This window comes from Cheilinus undulatus, linkage group 20 (assembly GCF_018320785.1).
Source record: "Cheilinus undulatus linkage group 20, ASM1832078v1, whole genome shotgun sequence".
In the NCBI taxonomy this organism is placed as follows: domain Eukaryota; kingdom Metazoa; phylum Chordata; class Actinopteri; order Labriformes; family Labridae; genus Cheilinus; species Cheilinus undulatus.
In genome coordinates, this window is record NC_054884.1 from 28,101,248 (window position 1) to 28,119,237 (window position 17,990).

The 17,990-nt window shown below is 37.8% G+C and overlaps 1 protein-coding gene across 2 annotated transcripts in view; it reads right to left on the reverse strand.

Moving 5' to 3' along the window:
- Positions 1-15,893, reverse strand: part of LOC121528748 (adenosine kinase-like) — a 198,867-nt gene extending 182,974 nt beyond the window's left edge. Inside the window, exons 1-3 of one of the 2 annotated variants that reach the window (XM_041816322.1) lie at positions 15,730-15,893; positions 9,486-9,560; positions 9,345-9,398 (exon numbers count right to left, since the gene is read on the reverse strand). In XM_041816322.1, coding sequence (XP_041672256.1) covers positions 9,345-9,398; positions 9,486-9,560; positions 15,730-15,779 — 179 coding nt within the window. In that variant the 5' untranslated portion in view covers positions 15,780-15,893. Of the gene's footprint in view, positions 1-9,344; positions 9,399-9,485; positions 9,561-10,451; positions 10,562-15,729 lie in introns of those variants that run through there. The other variant, XM_041816323.1, reaches the window with a different exon arrangement.
- Positions 15,894-17,990: the final 2,097 nt, after the last annotated feature.

Here is a 17,990-nt window from a genome sequence, read left to right on the forward strand (position 1 = left end):
AACAAATGTTTGAACAGGACTAATATTCAGGAGCTGGCTGATCTTTTTTTCTTCCTACCCCCACGGAGGTGACAATACACTCAGTGTAACAATGACTCACCCATTTGACACACCAATAATCATTAGCTCTAATATGATACGGTTAACAAGCCCAAGAGGGTTTGGGTGGGTGCTGTGCTATGAAATGTGGCGAGTGCTAAACAACCTGTAATGCCTAGTTATCCTGAAATAAAATGTCTATTTGCCCACATTATAATCTCCTGCAGAAAGAGGCGTGTTTTCATTATGTTGACATGTTGTTTCCTTTGGAGACTTCTTAGGGTTCAAACAGCAGGCTACTGTTGCCCCCTGCTGGACATAAAAGGTACCCAAGTCTTCAAGTGAAGTTCAATACTGAGGAAAAAACTGAAAAGTCAATACAAACAGCTGCTAAAAGTGGGAAGTTTTTCAGTAGCCTGCAATCAAAATAAGAAAAGGAACACTTTTAGTTACATTTAAAGTAGGTGATCAGTGCAATTACACTGGGATTAGACTGATTTTATCCACAACTCTATAAGAAGAGTACCTGAAATTAGTGCAACCTTTATATCCACCTGTCCAGGTGCAAAACTTAAACGTCAAACCACATGATGGCAGCAGCAACAAGTTTAAAAATGCAGTGACATATTTCCTACACATACACAATAACATACAAGCAAAGAGGAAGTCAAGCACATTGCTTTGGTTAGCTGGTTTCCTGTTGTACCCTGATTTCAAAACACTCAAGGCATCCACTGAAAAACCAGAATGCTGAAAACAAGCCTGAAACTGCAGCTCTAAAACCACAATACAAATATAATCCAAATAAAAACAGAGCAAGAACACATTGCAGCCTGACTCACTAACCACCATACTGTACAGTATGTTAAAAAAACAGCACTGAGAAGCAGCAGCAGCCTTAAATTTACTGAGTGATTGGTGGATGATTTTTGCTATGTTTAGGATTGCTTGATTTATGAATTTAGCTTTTCTGGATTTTATGAAAGTTTTCCTTTAAAAGACAGGCGAAAGGACAGAGGGGAGGACAAGGAACAGTATGAAAGGCAGCTAAGGCTAAGGGGCAGGAAGCAATCCAAGCATTGTGGTTAAATGGCATGTGTTTTAACCACGAGGCGACCAGGACACCCAGGAAGAGGATGTTTTTGTTAGCTGAGCAGCTCGACGGGTTTATGGCAGAGTTTCAGAGATTGTTTTCATAAAAAGTATGCTGCATTTCTGTCTTTAATCACTTATCTAACTATTTATCTATGCAGTGGTAAAACTGAACAATAGCTGTAATGTCATTAGGCCTGCAGCATATGAGAAAAGGCAATAAAACTGTTTAATGTTGCAGTTATAACATGAAATCTGATATTTAAACACACTGAGCTAACAGATCCCACTCTGCTGTGACAGTTCTGGTTGCATGGCTGATGTTTGCACTCAGGGTGGTTGAGATTACTTGAATTTTTGGGTGCTCACTGTAGAAGCTATTGTTCAGATTATGTTTCTCTACTCGTGCAACTGGGCATGTGCGGTTCAATAGTCAGTTAGCACTGGCAAGCTCAGCGTCAGGAAAGAAGCTTTTTTTAATACATTAACAAGAGGTGAAAGATGTGGTATTAAAATTGCACTTCATATAAAGAAACCTATAGTTCCATGCTTACTACAGGAACTAAAACATGGAGAAACCAGCTGAGACAGCAGAGGCATAACTCCCCAGCCCTGTTAGCACATGCTAGCCTGACTAGCCTGGAGAAGATTAGCATAGTCATACCAAAAATGGTGGCAGGAGATAGTACTACAAGCTGATGAAATTTGTGGAGCAGAGGATAAGCCACCATCATAGCAGACATCAACTACGAGAGCAGAAAGTGAGCAGAAGTGTCAAAGACCTGTGTCCAACAAATGTCTTTAATGGTAAAATACAGTCATACTGTAAATGTATAATGTGCAATACTGTACTTACTCATATGGTAACCAAACAACTTGAATATGAAAATTACTAAAGAATCCCAACAATGCATTAATTGTCTTAAACGTCCTTTTCTTAAATTCATGTCAACGTTTTGGTCTGAACAGGCGTGCATCAGTCCACACTGCACAAGACTCGTGCGGTTTCCTGTTGCTGATGGCCTAGCAGTTAGACCAGGCCTCATGCATGGATGTTGGTCTTACAAACAGGTGGCCAAGATAAGAATCTGACCCCTGGCCCACTTCCCACATTATATCCCCTACTCTCTCTCCCTGAGTCCCTGTACTGTCCACTGCCCTGTCCTCTTCAAAATAAAGGCAAATTTAACTGGCATTTAAAAGGCATTTTAACTGTTTAAAGAGAGCATTTGTTAAGTCTACTTCTACGTGTATTCCTTAGCAGTTAAAGGGATGTAGAATGTAAGGGTTTTTTCATTTTACTATTTTATTTTTTGGGGGTACATTTTGACTGGGGTGATGTAAGAATTTTTAGAAGTGCTTTCACATAGAAAAGGGTGGAAAAAATCTGCTTTAACTTAATATCACAATTGTAGCAAATAAGGATGTGATTGCAAAATCAAAAACAAATAAATAACAACTTTAACCAAACCCAAAATTTGTTATATACATTTTGACCACTAGAAGGGGCTACTGCTATCGTCTTGCTAATGAATAGACCTGAAATAAAATAATTATATTTATTAATAGATTAACTTTAATCTAATATTTAACAAAAACCAAAGAAAAACATGATTTAAAAAATCTTATTGTGGACGCGCAGATGGTCGAGTGGTTTAGGGCGCTACCCATGTACGTGGGAGCCTAGGTTCAAATCCAGCCTGTGGCCCTTTACTGCACATCTCTCCCCACTCTCTTCCCTCTTTCCGAGTCTATCCACCGTCCTTCCTTGATCTAATAAGGGCATGAAAAGGCCCAGAAATAATCTTAAAAAAAAGAAAGAAAATCTAATTGTGAAGCACTGAGTTTCTTATAACATCTCCAGAAGCAATCTTTTTTTAAATTTCAGCTCCAACTACAAGTGTGGGAGCCCAAATTGATCTCTACAACGTGTATTTTTTTGTTATGAAATTAAAAACTGATCCAAACAAAGAACCATTTAATCGAGACAAAAAATACACTGTAATTTTCTTTTTTACCTGTAGACGCTGATATCTGTTTTTAGCTTCTTTTGTTTCCTATCAGTTCCTGATGGAGAGACTCAAAGTAAAAGAATCATGCTCATTCATATATCAACTTTAAAAAAATCATAGGAAACAGTGATATGAACATAGCATGAACCCAATTTCAGACATTTTGTATCATATGGTTATTTAAACTTTTGATACTTCATTACTTGTTTGTTAACACATGGTTCAAATGATATATCTGTAATTTTTAGCTTTAAAAATTAGTCTAAGTCCTGACAAAACAGGTAAATGTTCATATTTCGGCCCAAAGATGCCATGAGAGGGGAGAGAGGGACAGAGCTCTGTAAAGGGCGATCAAATGAAAGCGAGTGCCAGGCGCAACAACAGATCTGTGATACGGAGAAGGAAGATGTTATCTCCTGATTGTTTCACAACAGTTATGCTCTGCAGAAGTTAGAGACGCCCTAAAGCCTCTGCATAGACACGAAGGAAGATTAAGGGTTTTGTTTGACTGATGGTAAAGACGTGCCTCCCTGCCCACTGGGTGGCTCTCTATTCCACCCTCTGTCACAGCTCCTATCCTCGCTATCAGTTCGCAAATACATTTTACGAAGTCTTTTTAGCACCTAATAAAGATGCATGGATAACATTAGCGCCTGTTATGGACAGATAGAGAGCAGAGAAGAGAGACAGCAATGTCTCCTGGTTCCTAAAAGTTTTCTTTTGTATCATCCTATGTGAAATGTTGAAAGCCCTGTACAGACATTGACATCCATAAAATGACCTAAATATGGAAAAATTCTGGTTTACTAATCATTCAAAGGAAATGTTTAATTCTATGAAGGCCCAATATATGTTTTTTAAGAAAAATTGTATTTATTGTGCCTTTTATTTCTATAAACCAGTATGTTAATGCTAAATTATTCAGTTTAGGGGGATGTGTGAGACCCTTTTAATTGCTATATTGTAAGAGTAGTTATCAATATTGACTAATTTTTACTAATAAAGCATCAAAATTCTCTGGCCCTGTGGCAACTCCATTGTTTCTTGAGTAATCTGTACAGTTATGCAGATTTATTTATCTTCTACTGATTTCTCTTTATACAAGTTTCCAGAGCCCAATCAATGCCTAAAAATTAATTTTTTGTCACACCATCAATATTCAAAATCCTTAAGATGACTAACAGTAATGGTATACAGCAGAGATGAGAGACAGCTCTTCCCATTGCAAGACTAAGAACGATCTAATTTTGGCTGTTTTGCATGACTAACAACCACCAACTTCATTTGTGTTTAAGTCTCAATCTTTTGGTAACCCAAGGGTCTAAGTATTTAGTGAGAGATGAAGGTTTTAAGTAAAAAACTTGCAATTAATTGAAACTTGTAAAACATTGGAGGCGTAATGAAAAGGCATCAGAAGTCACATTTGAGGCTTATTCCAGGGAGGAAAAAAACATTAAATCCCTAGCCAGTACTAACAGGGATGTTGATGGTTTCTACAGCAGGCAATTTCTCAGCCACAACAGGATTATATGGGCTCTGCTGTGACTAGATAATTGAATTCAGGCATGGCCACAGTGCACTGCATCCAATGATCTCTCTCCCACCAGGGTGATGGGGAGAAAAAATGAATCGTGTTACACTCTGTAGATTCAGAAACACAACAACAGTGTTAGTAGACTAGCCTTGTAAGTCTATTGTGGCCTTTTAAGTAATGATGTTTGTCAAGACACTTCAGTCGAGTTCTTTTTCTTCCATGGACCAGTGACCTTGTGAATGACCTGCACTTTATTCTGAAAGGTTTCTGAGATCAGCTTCTTTCGTAACAAGTTAACACTTGATGTGACAAATAAATACCACATGTACATTCCCATATAAATTGAAGGCCATGAGGGTGCGTATGATGGTGTGTGGTGTTAGTGGCGACATGCATTGAAATGCACTGTGGTGGATATAAACCACCAAAGCCGCATGTTAATCCTGCCCTGACCTTGTGCAGAATGGAGGGAACGGTGTCTGTGGGGCTAAAGATAACACCGCTGCCTTTGTGCTGGAGGAGAACAACACTGCTGATGATGCTGCTTTGTGCTGCTGCTGCTGCTGCTGCTGTTAGCGCCCAAGGTCACATGCGTCCCTTTGTGAGGTAACAAGACCTGACAAGGTAGCCTATTGTAAGGTACAGGCTGTCTGATGTACTGATCTGCCTTTATTTTGGGTACGCATTACTTTGGTGTTGTATGACTCTACAATTCATGCACTGTGACTTGTTTGGAACTGAAGACAAACACAATTTATCACTTTTAAGGGTCGGAAAGTGTTGAGGTAACACGCAAGCTGCTAAAATAGGACTTCATGATACTCTGCAAAGGCTGAAAAATCCTCTGAGTCTAACTTTTCTTACAACAAGATCATATAAGTGTATCAATTACAAATAGGGTGGTGGGTACAGAGACATCTTGAGCATTTTAGCACTCTTAAGTTCTTTTAACTCTCTTCAACGGATATCTTTGATAAAGACATTATGTTATCATGTCAGCCAATTCCAGCACAGACCATCTTCTTAGCTATGCACTGCTACATGCACTGCACAGTGCTGAAAGGGTATAGATGTGGCGAGTAAGCCACCTGAGGGCACCACTAGTCAGGAATGAGGATTGACACAACCCTGGATGTCTCTGAATATTACCAGGAGCATGGCCAAATAATCTGTGAAAAAAATAGCAAAGTCTGAACCTTTAGGGCAGAGTAAGGGATGTATGTAGTGAGCAAGCATGGCCTAGGGTGCCGTCCAAGTGGGTAATAGGGTTGGAATGAGCCCTTAGTCATGCTGTGGATCTCTGAAGAGACCATAAACTGCCAGGGGTCTCCAGCATACAGGGATGAAAAGGCAAAAAGGACAAAAGAGATGCCATTGAGCTTGACCTTGACTGACGAAGGACATACATGTGTTGAGGTAAGACGAGCTTGACTCTGTCCACTGTCCCCATCACCACCACCTCTCCAGCCCTGGGTTGTGGCGCGTAAGAATACTAATACTAATAATCTTTTGGTGCAGCAGCCATACTCCATCTTTTAAATAATCTTTCAATAAACATTTTAACATGTTTTTAAATTAAAATCAAAATGTTGTGGAAAAAATTGTCACTCTCTAAAGCAACAGTATGTAGAATTTTTGCACTGAAAAGTCTCTGTGAATTTAAAAAATTGCTACTTCTATGTCACGTGTATTTTTTAGCTGTGCTGTACTTACATTACCTCAAATATTTCCAACAGTTTTCAAAGCCACAGAAATTCTTAATTTTATAGTTATAGTTGTAATGGGATGTGTCTGTCATGGTGGAGCCTCCATGACAGACACATACTTGTGATGGACCCTGATTTTCCCTACCATCCCTTTCAAGTTCAATCGCCCAAGCTCACCCCTGTAGCACTGTAGAACAACCACCTCCACTGCTTACATCTTGTTTTGAATGGAGGACTCATAATACTGTGTATTTACTAGACAGTAAATCCACAGTGTGGTTGAATGAATTTCTCATAATGGGGGAGAAAAGCTGTTAAAAGTGCCCTTCCTGGTTTGTGACGCAAATAATCAAAAATGCATTGCAAGTAGCTTACAAGTAAAAAAATCTGCTCTGTAAAAAATGTCTAATTTGATAGAGCTGTCAGGTAAGATGCCGGAATGAAAATAATAAGAGCAGATAAAAATTGGCGTCTGGTCTCTGTTCATGCAACATTATTTACTGATTGCCAACGTTTGTCAACAGGGCCAATATCAGCCAAAACCTATGTTAAATTGATGAACTGGTGCATACCTAATTATCTGATGATATCAGCCATTAGAAATATTTCTCTGGCTCTTAGTTTTACCAGTGTGCCAGATTTTAAGTTATGCATTATTTGTTCTCTCAAAAGTACTAAATATCTAAATATCCATCCAGACATTTTTCAGCAAACCCCACGCAACTACATACTTGGCTTCCAAAGACAGAAGAAAAAACATTCTCTTTGGACTGGGAGATTTAGAAGTTTTCCATCTTTTACAGATAAATCTGACCGTTTGAGGAGATTGTTCCTGACACCAAATCAGGAATATCTCATTTTAGTAACAGCAATGATGTGTAAGAATTTTTCTTGAATATACATAGCAGCGATCATATTTTTGATTATTGCAGTCTCTTTGTCTAGTTGGACTGGTTGCCTTGGACCTGATCCTTAAGCCAATACTAGCTCCTCATTTCTCACTGAGAACAGGACGGATAGCTCTATCATGAACAAAAATAAAACCCTGTTCAGAAAACTGTGGGAATATTCTGTGAAATAACCTTTAACAGCTGATCAACTAAAAACATCATATATACGTTTTTCTTGACGTGACGTGACGTGACTTTGCAGAATTGCCATTATATACTTATTATCTTTGCATTTTGACATAGTTATCTATGCACCCTTTAATTTTTTCATGGCTTGCTGTACTTCACCCTGTGTTCTCTTAGGACCAAAACCAACAGCCTTAGACTTAATGTTTTCCTTGATTTTGTTTTGCTTTGATTATCTTATTTCATTCCTGTCTCATGTTTTTGTTGGCAATGTGGGCAGAAAGATGGTTAAAAAACAAGGCTAATTCAGCAGCAAATATGAATGACAATTTCACTAGGTATAAGTATTGAAAACCGATACCTATATGGTACCAGTACCAACACATCTGATACCTACCAGTCCGAATTACAACACAGATATCAATACTTCTTTTTGATACCCTGCCACACAATGAAAAGCAAGAAATACACCATGGAATTTGTGTTTTAAGTTGCAAGGGTTTCCTTTTCCTTTCCCATATTCGACTGGCATTAAATAGATATTTCTGAAAGTCATTTATGATACCCAGACAGCTCTTATTCTCCTCCTGACATTTAACACTCATTTTTTCTGCTCAAAAGTATTGATTCAGGCACCATTTAGGCACTGGCACCATATAAAAAGTCTTAATTTAGCGCTGGTATCAGGAAAAAAACCCAAACGATACCCAACCCTAAATATTACCATGTTTAAATAGAAGATGACTGTTTCTTTAAATAAAATGCATTCAGAGCTCATTTTTTGCACATTTCTGCAACTTTTAGGACATAAGAGTATCTCTTGCAAACGAATCATGGGTACAACAATGAATTAATCTAACAGTAATAATAATATACCTCTAATTTAATGAAGAAAACACAAATGGCAGGCGTGATGTAATAAAAACATGGCATTCAATGATTAAATGCAGTACTTCTATACTCAGAAGAGGGAAAATGCAGATATTAACAAAGTTTGTAATCAAGAGGAGGGTTTTTCTTCATGAAAAGTAGATTTGGGGATTTTAATGCTTGTTATTGTAAATTTGGATATTAGTTGTTGCCGTTTGTTGTTCTGCACCAGAAGAACAAAGGCAAATCCATTGTATGTAAGGAAAAAAAATACTTTTCTGACATTAATCAAACAAATAAGAACATATCTCCAAATGTAAAATTTTAAACCCCCGTTTGAAAGAAAAATTCCTCAATTCCTGAGACATTCAATAAATCTCAAACATATCCTCCTCCTTTTACAAGCAGATGGTGGAGTTTTGTTGTTTGCACTGACATTAACACAGACAAATTGTTGAAAAGACACCATCTGTAAACCATCAAACAGCGGGAAGAGGGCAGTGTAGGGTCAGTTATTAATCAAGGTTTTGATTCTGTCAGAGTTTGTGTGTTTCTTCTACTCTGTACTGTTGTGTGTTGCTTTTAAGGAGGGGAGTGTAAAACACGTTTTCTAAGAAGGCTGCACACTTACTTTTGTAGGAGGGAGGGTCTATAAAAGGAACTTGCATGCTCAGCAAAACACTCTGAATAAATAACAACTCCTGTGTTGCTCCAACATTGTGCAAGTAAATGAACTGTGCAAGCTGAAAATTCAGAATAAAGTCATTTCAGAGGCATCTTAATGTAATTCAGCCCACATTCAGAATGAGAAAATGTGGGGGTGTGGAGGTCTGAGGCTCCCACAGAGGGTAGATTTATAACTGGACTATTTTGAGCGCTGCAGCTTAAGTGTCAAGATGGTAGTACTGGGTATGAATGACCAGTGTATCCCATATTTGGCTGCACGTTTTAGTAACACTTAGCTGTACTACTGCTACAGCAGCATGTGGTGAACCAGAGGAAGTTTAGGACTCACAAGGCTTTGTGTTTGTCTTCAGCAAGGATCTGGTCATTAGGCTTCAGGCCAAACCTTGAATATGAAAAGACAGAAGCAAATTGGTCACAGAGGACACCAAAGATGTCAGTAGAAAAAGAAAAACATGTGATGTGGTCTTACTTGTCAAGGAAATCTTTGTCCACGACAGCTGAAATGTCAAGCAAGGGATTTCCCATCCCAAAGAGTGTGTTTTCACTGTGAGGAGACAAAAACATATTGTATTAAAGTGACACCCACTCACCAGCTGTGAATGAAGAGAGGACACAATCAGTCTGCTGTGAGGGAGAAAATCATCTACTTCTGATAGAAGGAACAATAAACTTAAAAAAGGAATAATACTGTTAGTACCTGACCTCTCTTAATGGGCGACTTGTGTCCAATAAATGAGAGAATAAAGCTACAAAACACTTAAAATTTAGATCATAAGTAACCATTTTAAGTGCTTTTTGGAGAGATCAATCTTCAGCTTGCACTGACAACATAATAATGTTATTGAAAGAGCTTTTTTTCTCTCTTTTCAGATGGTGATATGTCAAAAAAAGAAATAATAATAAATATTACAATGAACAGAAAAAATACAAGATTCTAATCATTTCTGCAATTTTTCTGCTATTGAGAGGCTTGAAGTAACTGATTCTAACTAAAGTTGATGCACTTTAGCAGGAAAACTGTAATTTGATCATTTTTAAATAAGTCATCTTTTCCACCTATGACCTTTTTATCTGGAAATTTTCAGCTACAAGATATGATAGTGGTCAAAGTCTGCTCCTAACAATACAATCTTCTTAATAGATTGCCCAGCTTTCATAAAGCTAAAGGCACAAACATGCCACATAAGTGGTTCAAATGACAGCGGAACATCTATTTCTGTCTTGTGCAGCAGTTTGGCTTTAAAATTATGGATGAAAGAGCATCAGTACCCACTGAAACCTCACAGAAGTTTAAAATGAGACATTTTCTTATAGTGTTTTTAACCACCACATTGTAAACTGGCAGCACAGAGAGCACATGTTAAAAAGGGCAGTCATAAAAACATGCAGTAGTTTCTAGTGAGAACAATAAAGGCTATTATCACTTGAATCTTACCTTGCAGTTGGCATTTTGTCAGAAAACTCAGCAGTTTAATCTGATAATAAAATGATCAAAGCTTCCTCCTCTCTGTCAAAGCAATGTGCTTTTTGACTACAGGAACTGCTGCTGCACCTCACACCACTCTGACTGGTTGGCGGAGGAAGAAGGCGGGCCTTAGGGTGTTGTAGGGTCAATGATTGGGTGTGTAAGTACCAATCATTGCAAAGAGTTTGTGCTGTGTTTCATGGCAATGGGAGAAAACATTGCGTCTTTAGTATGTAGCATATTAGCAAGTAAATGTTAAAAAGTTTACTTATATTTAACACAAAATGCCAATTTACAGTTTGATAGAGAAAGTAGTATTGGACATATTTGTTAGCAGATGAAAACAAACCATTTTTGTGCTTTTCTTGTTAATTTTTAGGATGTATGATTGCATCCATGATTTCATAAACCATAAACTATTGATGCTTTTAGTCTTCTTAATCTAAAATGAAACTAAAATCAACTTGAGAGCACATTTAATTGTGAAATTATAGGATAGGGCAGGGGTTCCACAAATTTAACAGCCCAGGACCCCCAAAACAGCAGTGTCAGAAACTGTGGACCCCACTGCCCATCTCCTGAAAACCATATTAGATTAAAAAGTATTTTAATGTAAAAAAAGGCTAAAAGCTCTTTGAGAAGAGTTTTGAGTGGTTTCACTTCTTCTATTAGCGCTACCAGTTTTGTTTGTTTGGTGAGTCAGCCTATATCTTCCATCATAAAGTACAGAGATTTTCTGATTTCCTCCATTTCCTTCTCTATCACAGTATAGTTTCATGTTTCATCTCTGGTGGTATTCTCTCTTTATTTTAGCTTTTAATGTCTTAGATTTATATTGTTTTCTAACTTGCAGCTGAGTAGGTCAGTCCACTGCATGCAGACATGATTACTGCTTTCATCTGCACATTTGCACTGACATGAAAATAGTTTATTTTTCAAAATGAACACACCAAACTGGTTTGGTGTGTTTATTTGTCTATAGTTTTGTCTTTCTTTTAGTTTGTATTTTTTGCAAGGCATCTTAAGACCCTATCTTTGGTGTCCTGCAAACCACCCATGGCCTCGATCCTCACTTTGGGAACCACTGGGATGGGGTATGATACAATACAATTACAATACAATACAATTACAACTTGATATGTTACATTACGATATGAAACAATATAGTTTGATACATTAAGATACAATACAATTGTACGTACGTAACAATCTGGTTCAATTTGATACAAGTCCATGCGTTGTGATTGGATATGATACAACTCCATATGTTACGATATGATATGATATGAAATGATACATTTCAATACGTTATGATACAACTTGATAAATTATGATACAAAACAATTTTATACAATACGATTAGGCCTGTCAAAAGATTGCTATTTTTAGTCGCAATTAATTTTAGAATTACTGTAGTTAATCACGATTAACTGCACCCTTTTTTATCACATTTTAAAATTCCACTATTTTGCATTTTAAACTGTTCAGTGTCATTTTTTTCGACTGTCATAAATTAGGGGTAACTGACTTCCTGTTCAGATACAGGCCTGCTTTACTGGTAAATCAAAGATTTAACAAGAACTTAACCACGTAAATAGCAATTTGCTATGGATCCATCCATTTTCTATACTGCTTATCCTGTTGGGGGTTGCCGGGGGGCTGGAGCCTATCCCAGCTGTCATTGGGCGAGAGGCAGGGTACACCCTGGACTGGTCACCAGTCAACCGCAGGGCTGACAGAGACAGACAACCAGGCACACTCACACCTACAGCCAATTTACAGTCACCAATTAATCTAACCTAACCCTAATGAGCATGGCGGGAGAGAACCCATGCAAGCACGGGGAGAACATGCAAACTCCACACAGAAAGGCCCTGGGAAGCGAACCAGGGACCTTCTTGCTGTGAGGCAACAGTGCTAGCCCCTGCACTGCCATGCAGCCCATTTGTTATGGATAAAAAATTAAACAAAACAACATTAACAAGGTTCAGATAAATCTGACTTGTCCACTGAGCTGTCTTTACATTTTTTAAACTAAAATGAGACATTAAGGAGCAGTGGTGGACTTACATCACTGTGAATGCAGGGAGAAGCTGGCAAGCCTTAATCTTGACAGCCCTAGTTGCGATACAATTTGATACAGTATGATAAGATACAATATGATTTCCTCAAACCTCACTCACGGAACCACTGGCAGGAACATGATACAAAAATGATTCCAAACAATACATACAATTCAAAACATTACAATACACAATACAATTTGATACTTTAAGATACATAAGAAATTCATACGTTTCGTTACAATACAATTTGATAAGTTAGGACACCGTATGTTGCGTTAGCATACAATACAATTTGATACATTACGATACAAAACAACTAGATACGTTATGATAACTTATTCGATTTAATACGTTATGATATGATACAATTCAATACGTTTGATATAATTGGATATGTTTACAACACAATTCGATACGTTACCTTTCATTTCGATACAATTTGACATACAATACAATATGATACGTCATGATACCATACAGTTCGATACGTTATGATATGATACAATTTGGTGCGTTATGATATATTGTCCTCTTGGGTAAATCTGTCTTGGACTCTAATTGTCGCACAAATTCAGTTGCCATCACACTAATAAATGAATAATAGAGGCAACAACAATCCACATCCACACACAGCAGTAGAAGTAGTTTCATTTATTGTTAACTAGAAATAAACTGCATTTAATGCATGTACCATTTTGGGAAATGGAGGACAAGGCAAAGCTTAACATTTAGCATGCCAGACCGGAGGGAACAAGAGAGGGAGAACAGGAAATCAAGCCATAGTGAGAGAAGCCAACTGCCAAGTAGTGCTGCACAATTAATCTTATTGCAAATGCAATCGCAATTGTAGTATCAGGCTGTACAATTACATGATCACATAAAAGGCTGGGATTATTTTTCTATTAAGTAGTACTTAAAAGTATTACAAAAATGCCTGCAGAAAGGCCTTTATGTTTACAACAGTGCCACTACTAATCAGCTGTTTTGCCCACTGTTTTTGTCCATTGTAAGGTAAATTTCCCAAACCTATCAGCCACAGTGGTCGACAGGCCATTTAAAGTATCATAGTGGAGAGATTTGTACCAGAAAACAGTAAATTTAATCCTCAACTTGTCTCTCTACTCAGAGAGCCAGGCAGCATTTTTTTAATTTGAGAGGATTGCCTTTCCGATGAGTGAACACCCATACCATCCTGGAGCAGATTTTACTGCTTCATTTTTCCTGATTTTGAAGCTTAATTTTATAAACTCAGAGTTGTTTTTTGATGTTGAAATATGGCTTGGTGGTTCATAACACAGTGGCCTGTCATACAACAAACCCTCAATAAAGATTTTTTTATCACTATACAGGGACTTAAAAGAGTCTGTGATGAGTCCTTAGGCTAGAACAGTTGAGAACCAGTGCTCTAAAGAACTTTCTTAAAACCATTTTAATGCCAATATTTTCATAGAATGGGTGCATATATGTTGAAACCCCATTTTGGTTTGTTTTAGCCAACCTGTAGAACTGAAAATTAAAGAAAAGCACGATTCTTGCACAGTGCTTACTTACATACAGCCATTCATTTGCTGACAATGATTTCAGGAACATTTCATATGAGAATTTTGAAAATTAATGTTGGGATAGCTAATGATCATCATATTCCTGGTAATTCTCTGTTGAAGCTAAAGCATTTTGAAGGCACCCCTGTTGAGAAAAGCTGTGTTAATGAATGCAGAGCTGGCGCCATGGAGCTCATGTCTTTCTTAACATCCACAGCATGGCCATGCAAATAGTCTCTCTTTTCTTATGGGGACTTGGTTTATACACTCAGGTGTTACTACTAACATTAACAATAGCTCTGACCTACTTAAGTGTCCCAGTAAGACCTGACAGCTTGGCAGTGAACCAGCATGCAGAACAGCAGGATTAACAGATGAAAGAGCAATGCACATTTAGATGATGAATAGGTTTATGATTTGTATATGTGTAAGTGAATTGTACTTGAGAAGTTATGATACTGTATCATAGTGGAAGTTACAAATGTGGTATGATTTTCCTGGAAAAGTGCTAAGTCAAGTTCACAAATGCACTTGTGCTTTTTGGGTTAACAATACCTAACTTTCAATTATATCTGAAACATGAGTTGTTTATTGCCCCTCTGTTGAGAAGCAGTTGTCAAATTTAAGTGTCCTTATAAATAGAGAAATTTCATTCTTCCTTTATTCATTTTAAACGGTAAGACGTATTATAGTTTTAACTGCAACCTGCTCATAACTGAAAACTGAAGCATGCAAAAAAAAAAAACTTGTAAACCTGTTTTTACGGGGTTCAAACATTAACTTGGAGGCGCGACTATGGATGTCAAAATTTCCTTAAGTCAATTGAACGCAGCACCATTCACTTAACATTATGCAAAATGTCAACAAGAGACTTGCCGAGTCCAAGCACTGTTCACGTAATGCTAATAATGTGGGCTTTAATTCGGCTGACTATGCACTGGAAAAGCGACTAGACATGAACGGCTAATGTTTTAATGACAAAGCGGGATGCATTTTCAACGGATATTCTTCATTGGGTTGCATTTTTCTATTTCGTTTGCATGAAACCGTGCATTTTGCTATTTTATGGTTCCTACTATGTGTTTCAATAATGTAAATGCTGTTCAAAGCTTCTTACATTAGTAAATCAATATGTCGTAAAGAAAAATGACAGAAAACACACATTTATGGTGAAGTGCCTTTTACTTACTGGCAGCATCCCAGCCGTTAACTTCTAAGCTTACATTGAAGTTAGTTTAACGTCTGTAAATCTCTCTTTCATAATTACACGCATTTCCTTTCCAGGTATTTTACACCAACATGAATAATTTCCATACAGGCTATTTATTCTTTCACAAAAAAAACTGCATGTTAGATAAATGCAGCGACATTTGTCCCCGTCAAGTGAGCCCACCCTCTCCTGCTAGCTGCGGTTAGCATCGTAATGACAGAACAATCAGCGCGTTAGCTAAATGCTAACAGCGGTTCTACCTGACCACTTCAGTTGATGTAACGCTCAAAGGTTCAGTCTGCTTAGCGCCCTATCACCCCTCTGACAGTTTACCACAACACAAGAGACGTTAGCACGAATTAACAGCTAGCTACGGCGGCTAGCTTTACGGAACATCACGCCTAAGATAAGACAAATACACACGGGTTTACCTTAATGTTATTTTCCTCCCTGTCGACATGTTTGGTTCTTCCTCAGACATTTTTTTTAATCACAGGCGGTTGTGTTAGAGCCGTTGGAGCCAGGGGAAGCCGCTGCTCACCGCTGGGGAAGAGGCGAGAGAGGCTGCAGCTTCCTTTCCCACAGATGATGGTGAATAATTCGGACGTGAGCATGCAAACCCTGAAAGAAAATTAATGGTTATCTTTCAATGAAGGATCAGTGTTAGCACGTTATTCCCGCGTAATAGAACCAATGTGCATTTGACACACTTAAACAAGAGAAAGAGATACATTATCTCGCGTTATCTCGGTGCAGTCACTTTCATCAGTCTCACCCATAATGATGGTTCTTTACATTCTTTCAGGGCACGAGTGCAGTGTTTTTTGTTTTGTTTTATTTTGTTTTTTCGTGCGAATTCAATTTGACAGATTTTGTCCTATTATTGTTATACTTAATGATTAATGGACATGTCACATTAGAGTACAAATATACAACTGAGATATATGTATGACTGTTGAAAAAAACCTAATAAACTCTGGATCCTCATGGTTCCAGAAAGCTTTGATTTGCAGCTTGAAGTTCCTGTGTTGAAGTTTTCAAGAGGAAAAGAAATAGATATTATGATATTAATATTATTATGATGCTAAACATGGGACTTTGTCTAAAATGTAAATAAAAACAGACCACAATGATTTGCAAATCTCATAAACCTGTATTTTATTTACTGTAGAACAAAAACAGCTGATCATATGTAAAAATTGAGACATTTTACCTTTTCATGAACAATATTAGCTAATTTTTGAAATTGATGGCAGCAACACATCTCAAAAAGTAGGGACAGGGCAAAGCAGTGGAAAGTAAGTACTATTAATGAAAAACAGCTGGAAGAGCATTTTGCAACTAATAAGGTTTATTGGCAACAGGTGAGCAACATGACTGGGTATAAAAGGAACATTTTACAGTGGCAAAGCCTCTCAGAAGTAACGGTGGGCAGAGGTTCACCAATCTGTGAAAAACTGCATCTAAAAATCTTGGAAAAAAATTCAGAAAAATGTTCCTTAATGAAAATTTTCTTTGGACATCCCACAATCTACAGAAAATAAGAGCAAAATCTGGAGAAAACTGTGCAAAAGACAAGGCAGAAGGTCAATACTGGATGCCTGTGATCTTTGGGTCCTCAGGGGCCACTGCAATAAAAACAGGCATGATTTTCTGTACTAGAAATCACTGCATGGACTCAGGAACACTCCCTGAAATCACTGTCAACACAGTTCACCTCTCCATCCACAAATGCAAGTTAAAGCAAAGAAGAAGCCATTTGTGAACATGATCCAGAGGCATAGCTGTCTTCTCCGGGCCCAAGCTCGTTTGAAATGGACTGAGGCGAAACAGAAAACTGTTCTGTGGTCAGATGAATCAAAATTTTAAATTTCTTTTAAGAAACCAGAGATGTTGCAGTCAGCAGAATAAAGAGGAGAGGGACCATTTGGCTTGTTATCAAAGCACAGTTCAAAAGCCTGCATCTCTGATGGTATGGGGTTGCATAAGTGCCTATGGCGTGGGCAGCTTAAACATCTGGAAAGGCAATCTCAATGCAGAAAAGTATATAGAGGTTTTAGAGCAACATATGCTCCCATCCAGACATCTCCTTCAGGAAAGCCCTTGCATACTTCCGCAAGACAGTGCTAAACCACAGATCACATCAGTCACAACAGCATGGCTTCACAGTAGAAGCGCTTGGATGCTGAGCTGGCCTCCAGTTGCCAGGAGTTTATTTAAAGCTCCTTTTTCTTAAATACTGTTTTTAGGATTTCTTTTCTCTTTTTTGTCTTGTTTTTTTCAATGATTGCCCTTGTTGTAACTTCACAAAAAAATGTTGATTTGATGCCAATACTAGCCAGCTGATAATGCATTTATTGAACAATCTCCAAATTACTCGGCGTCCAGTTACCTACAACTCATAAAATGACCCTAAGCGAATCTAGGGGCATACAAACCTGTGACGATTTGTTACCCTGTATTATCTGAGTCTTCCTGCAAACATAATTTGAAGCTGCAATGTACAATCTGCATTGGGGACTGTTTTTTATGGGAAGACCTACCTCACAGTGACAGTGTGAGAACAATGGGTTAGAAGGCATCAAAGTAGAATATTCTCAACTCAGGACCCCCTAGTGAGTTAATTCAAGCATTGCTAATGCTACATCAGGGGTATTAGAAATAATTGTATGTGAAATTAGGGTCAATTTGT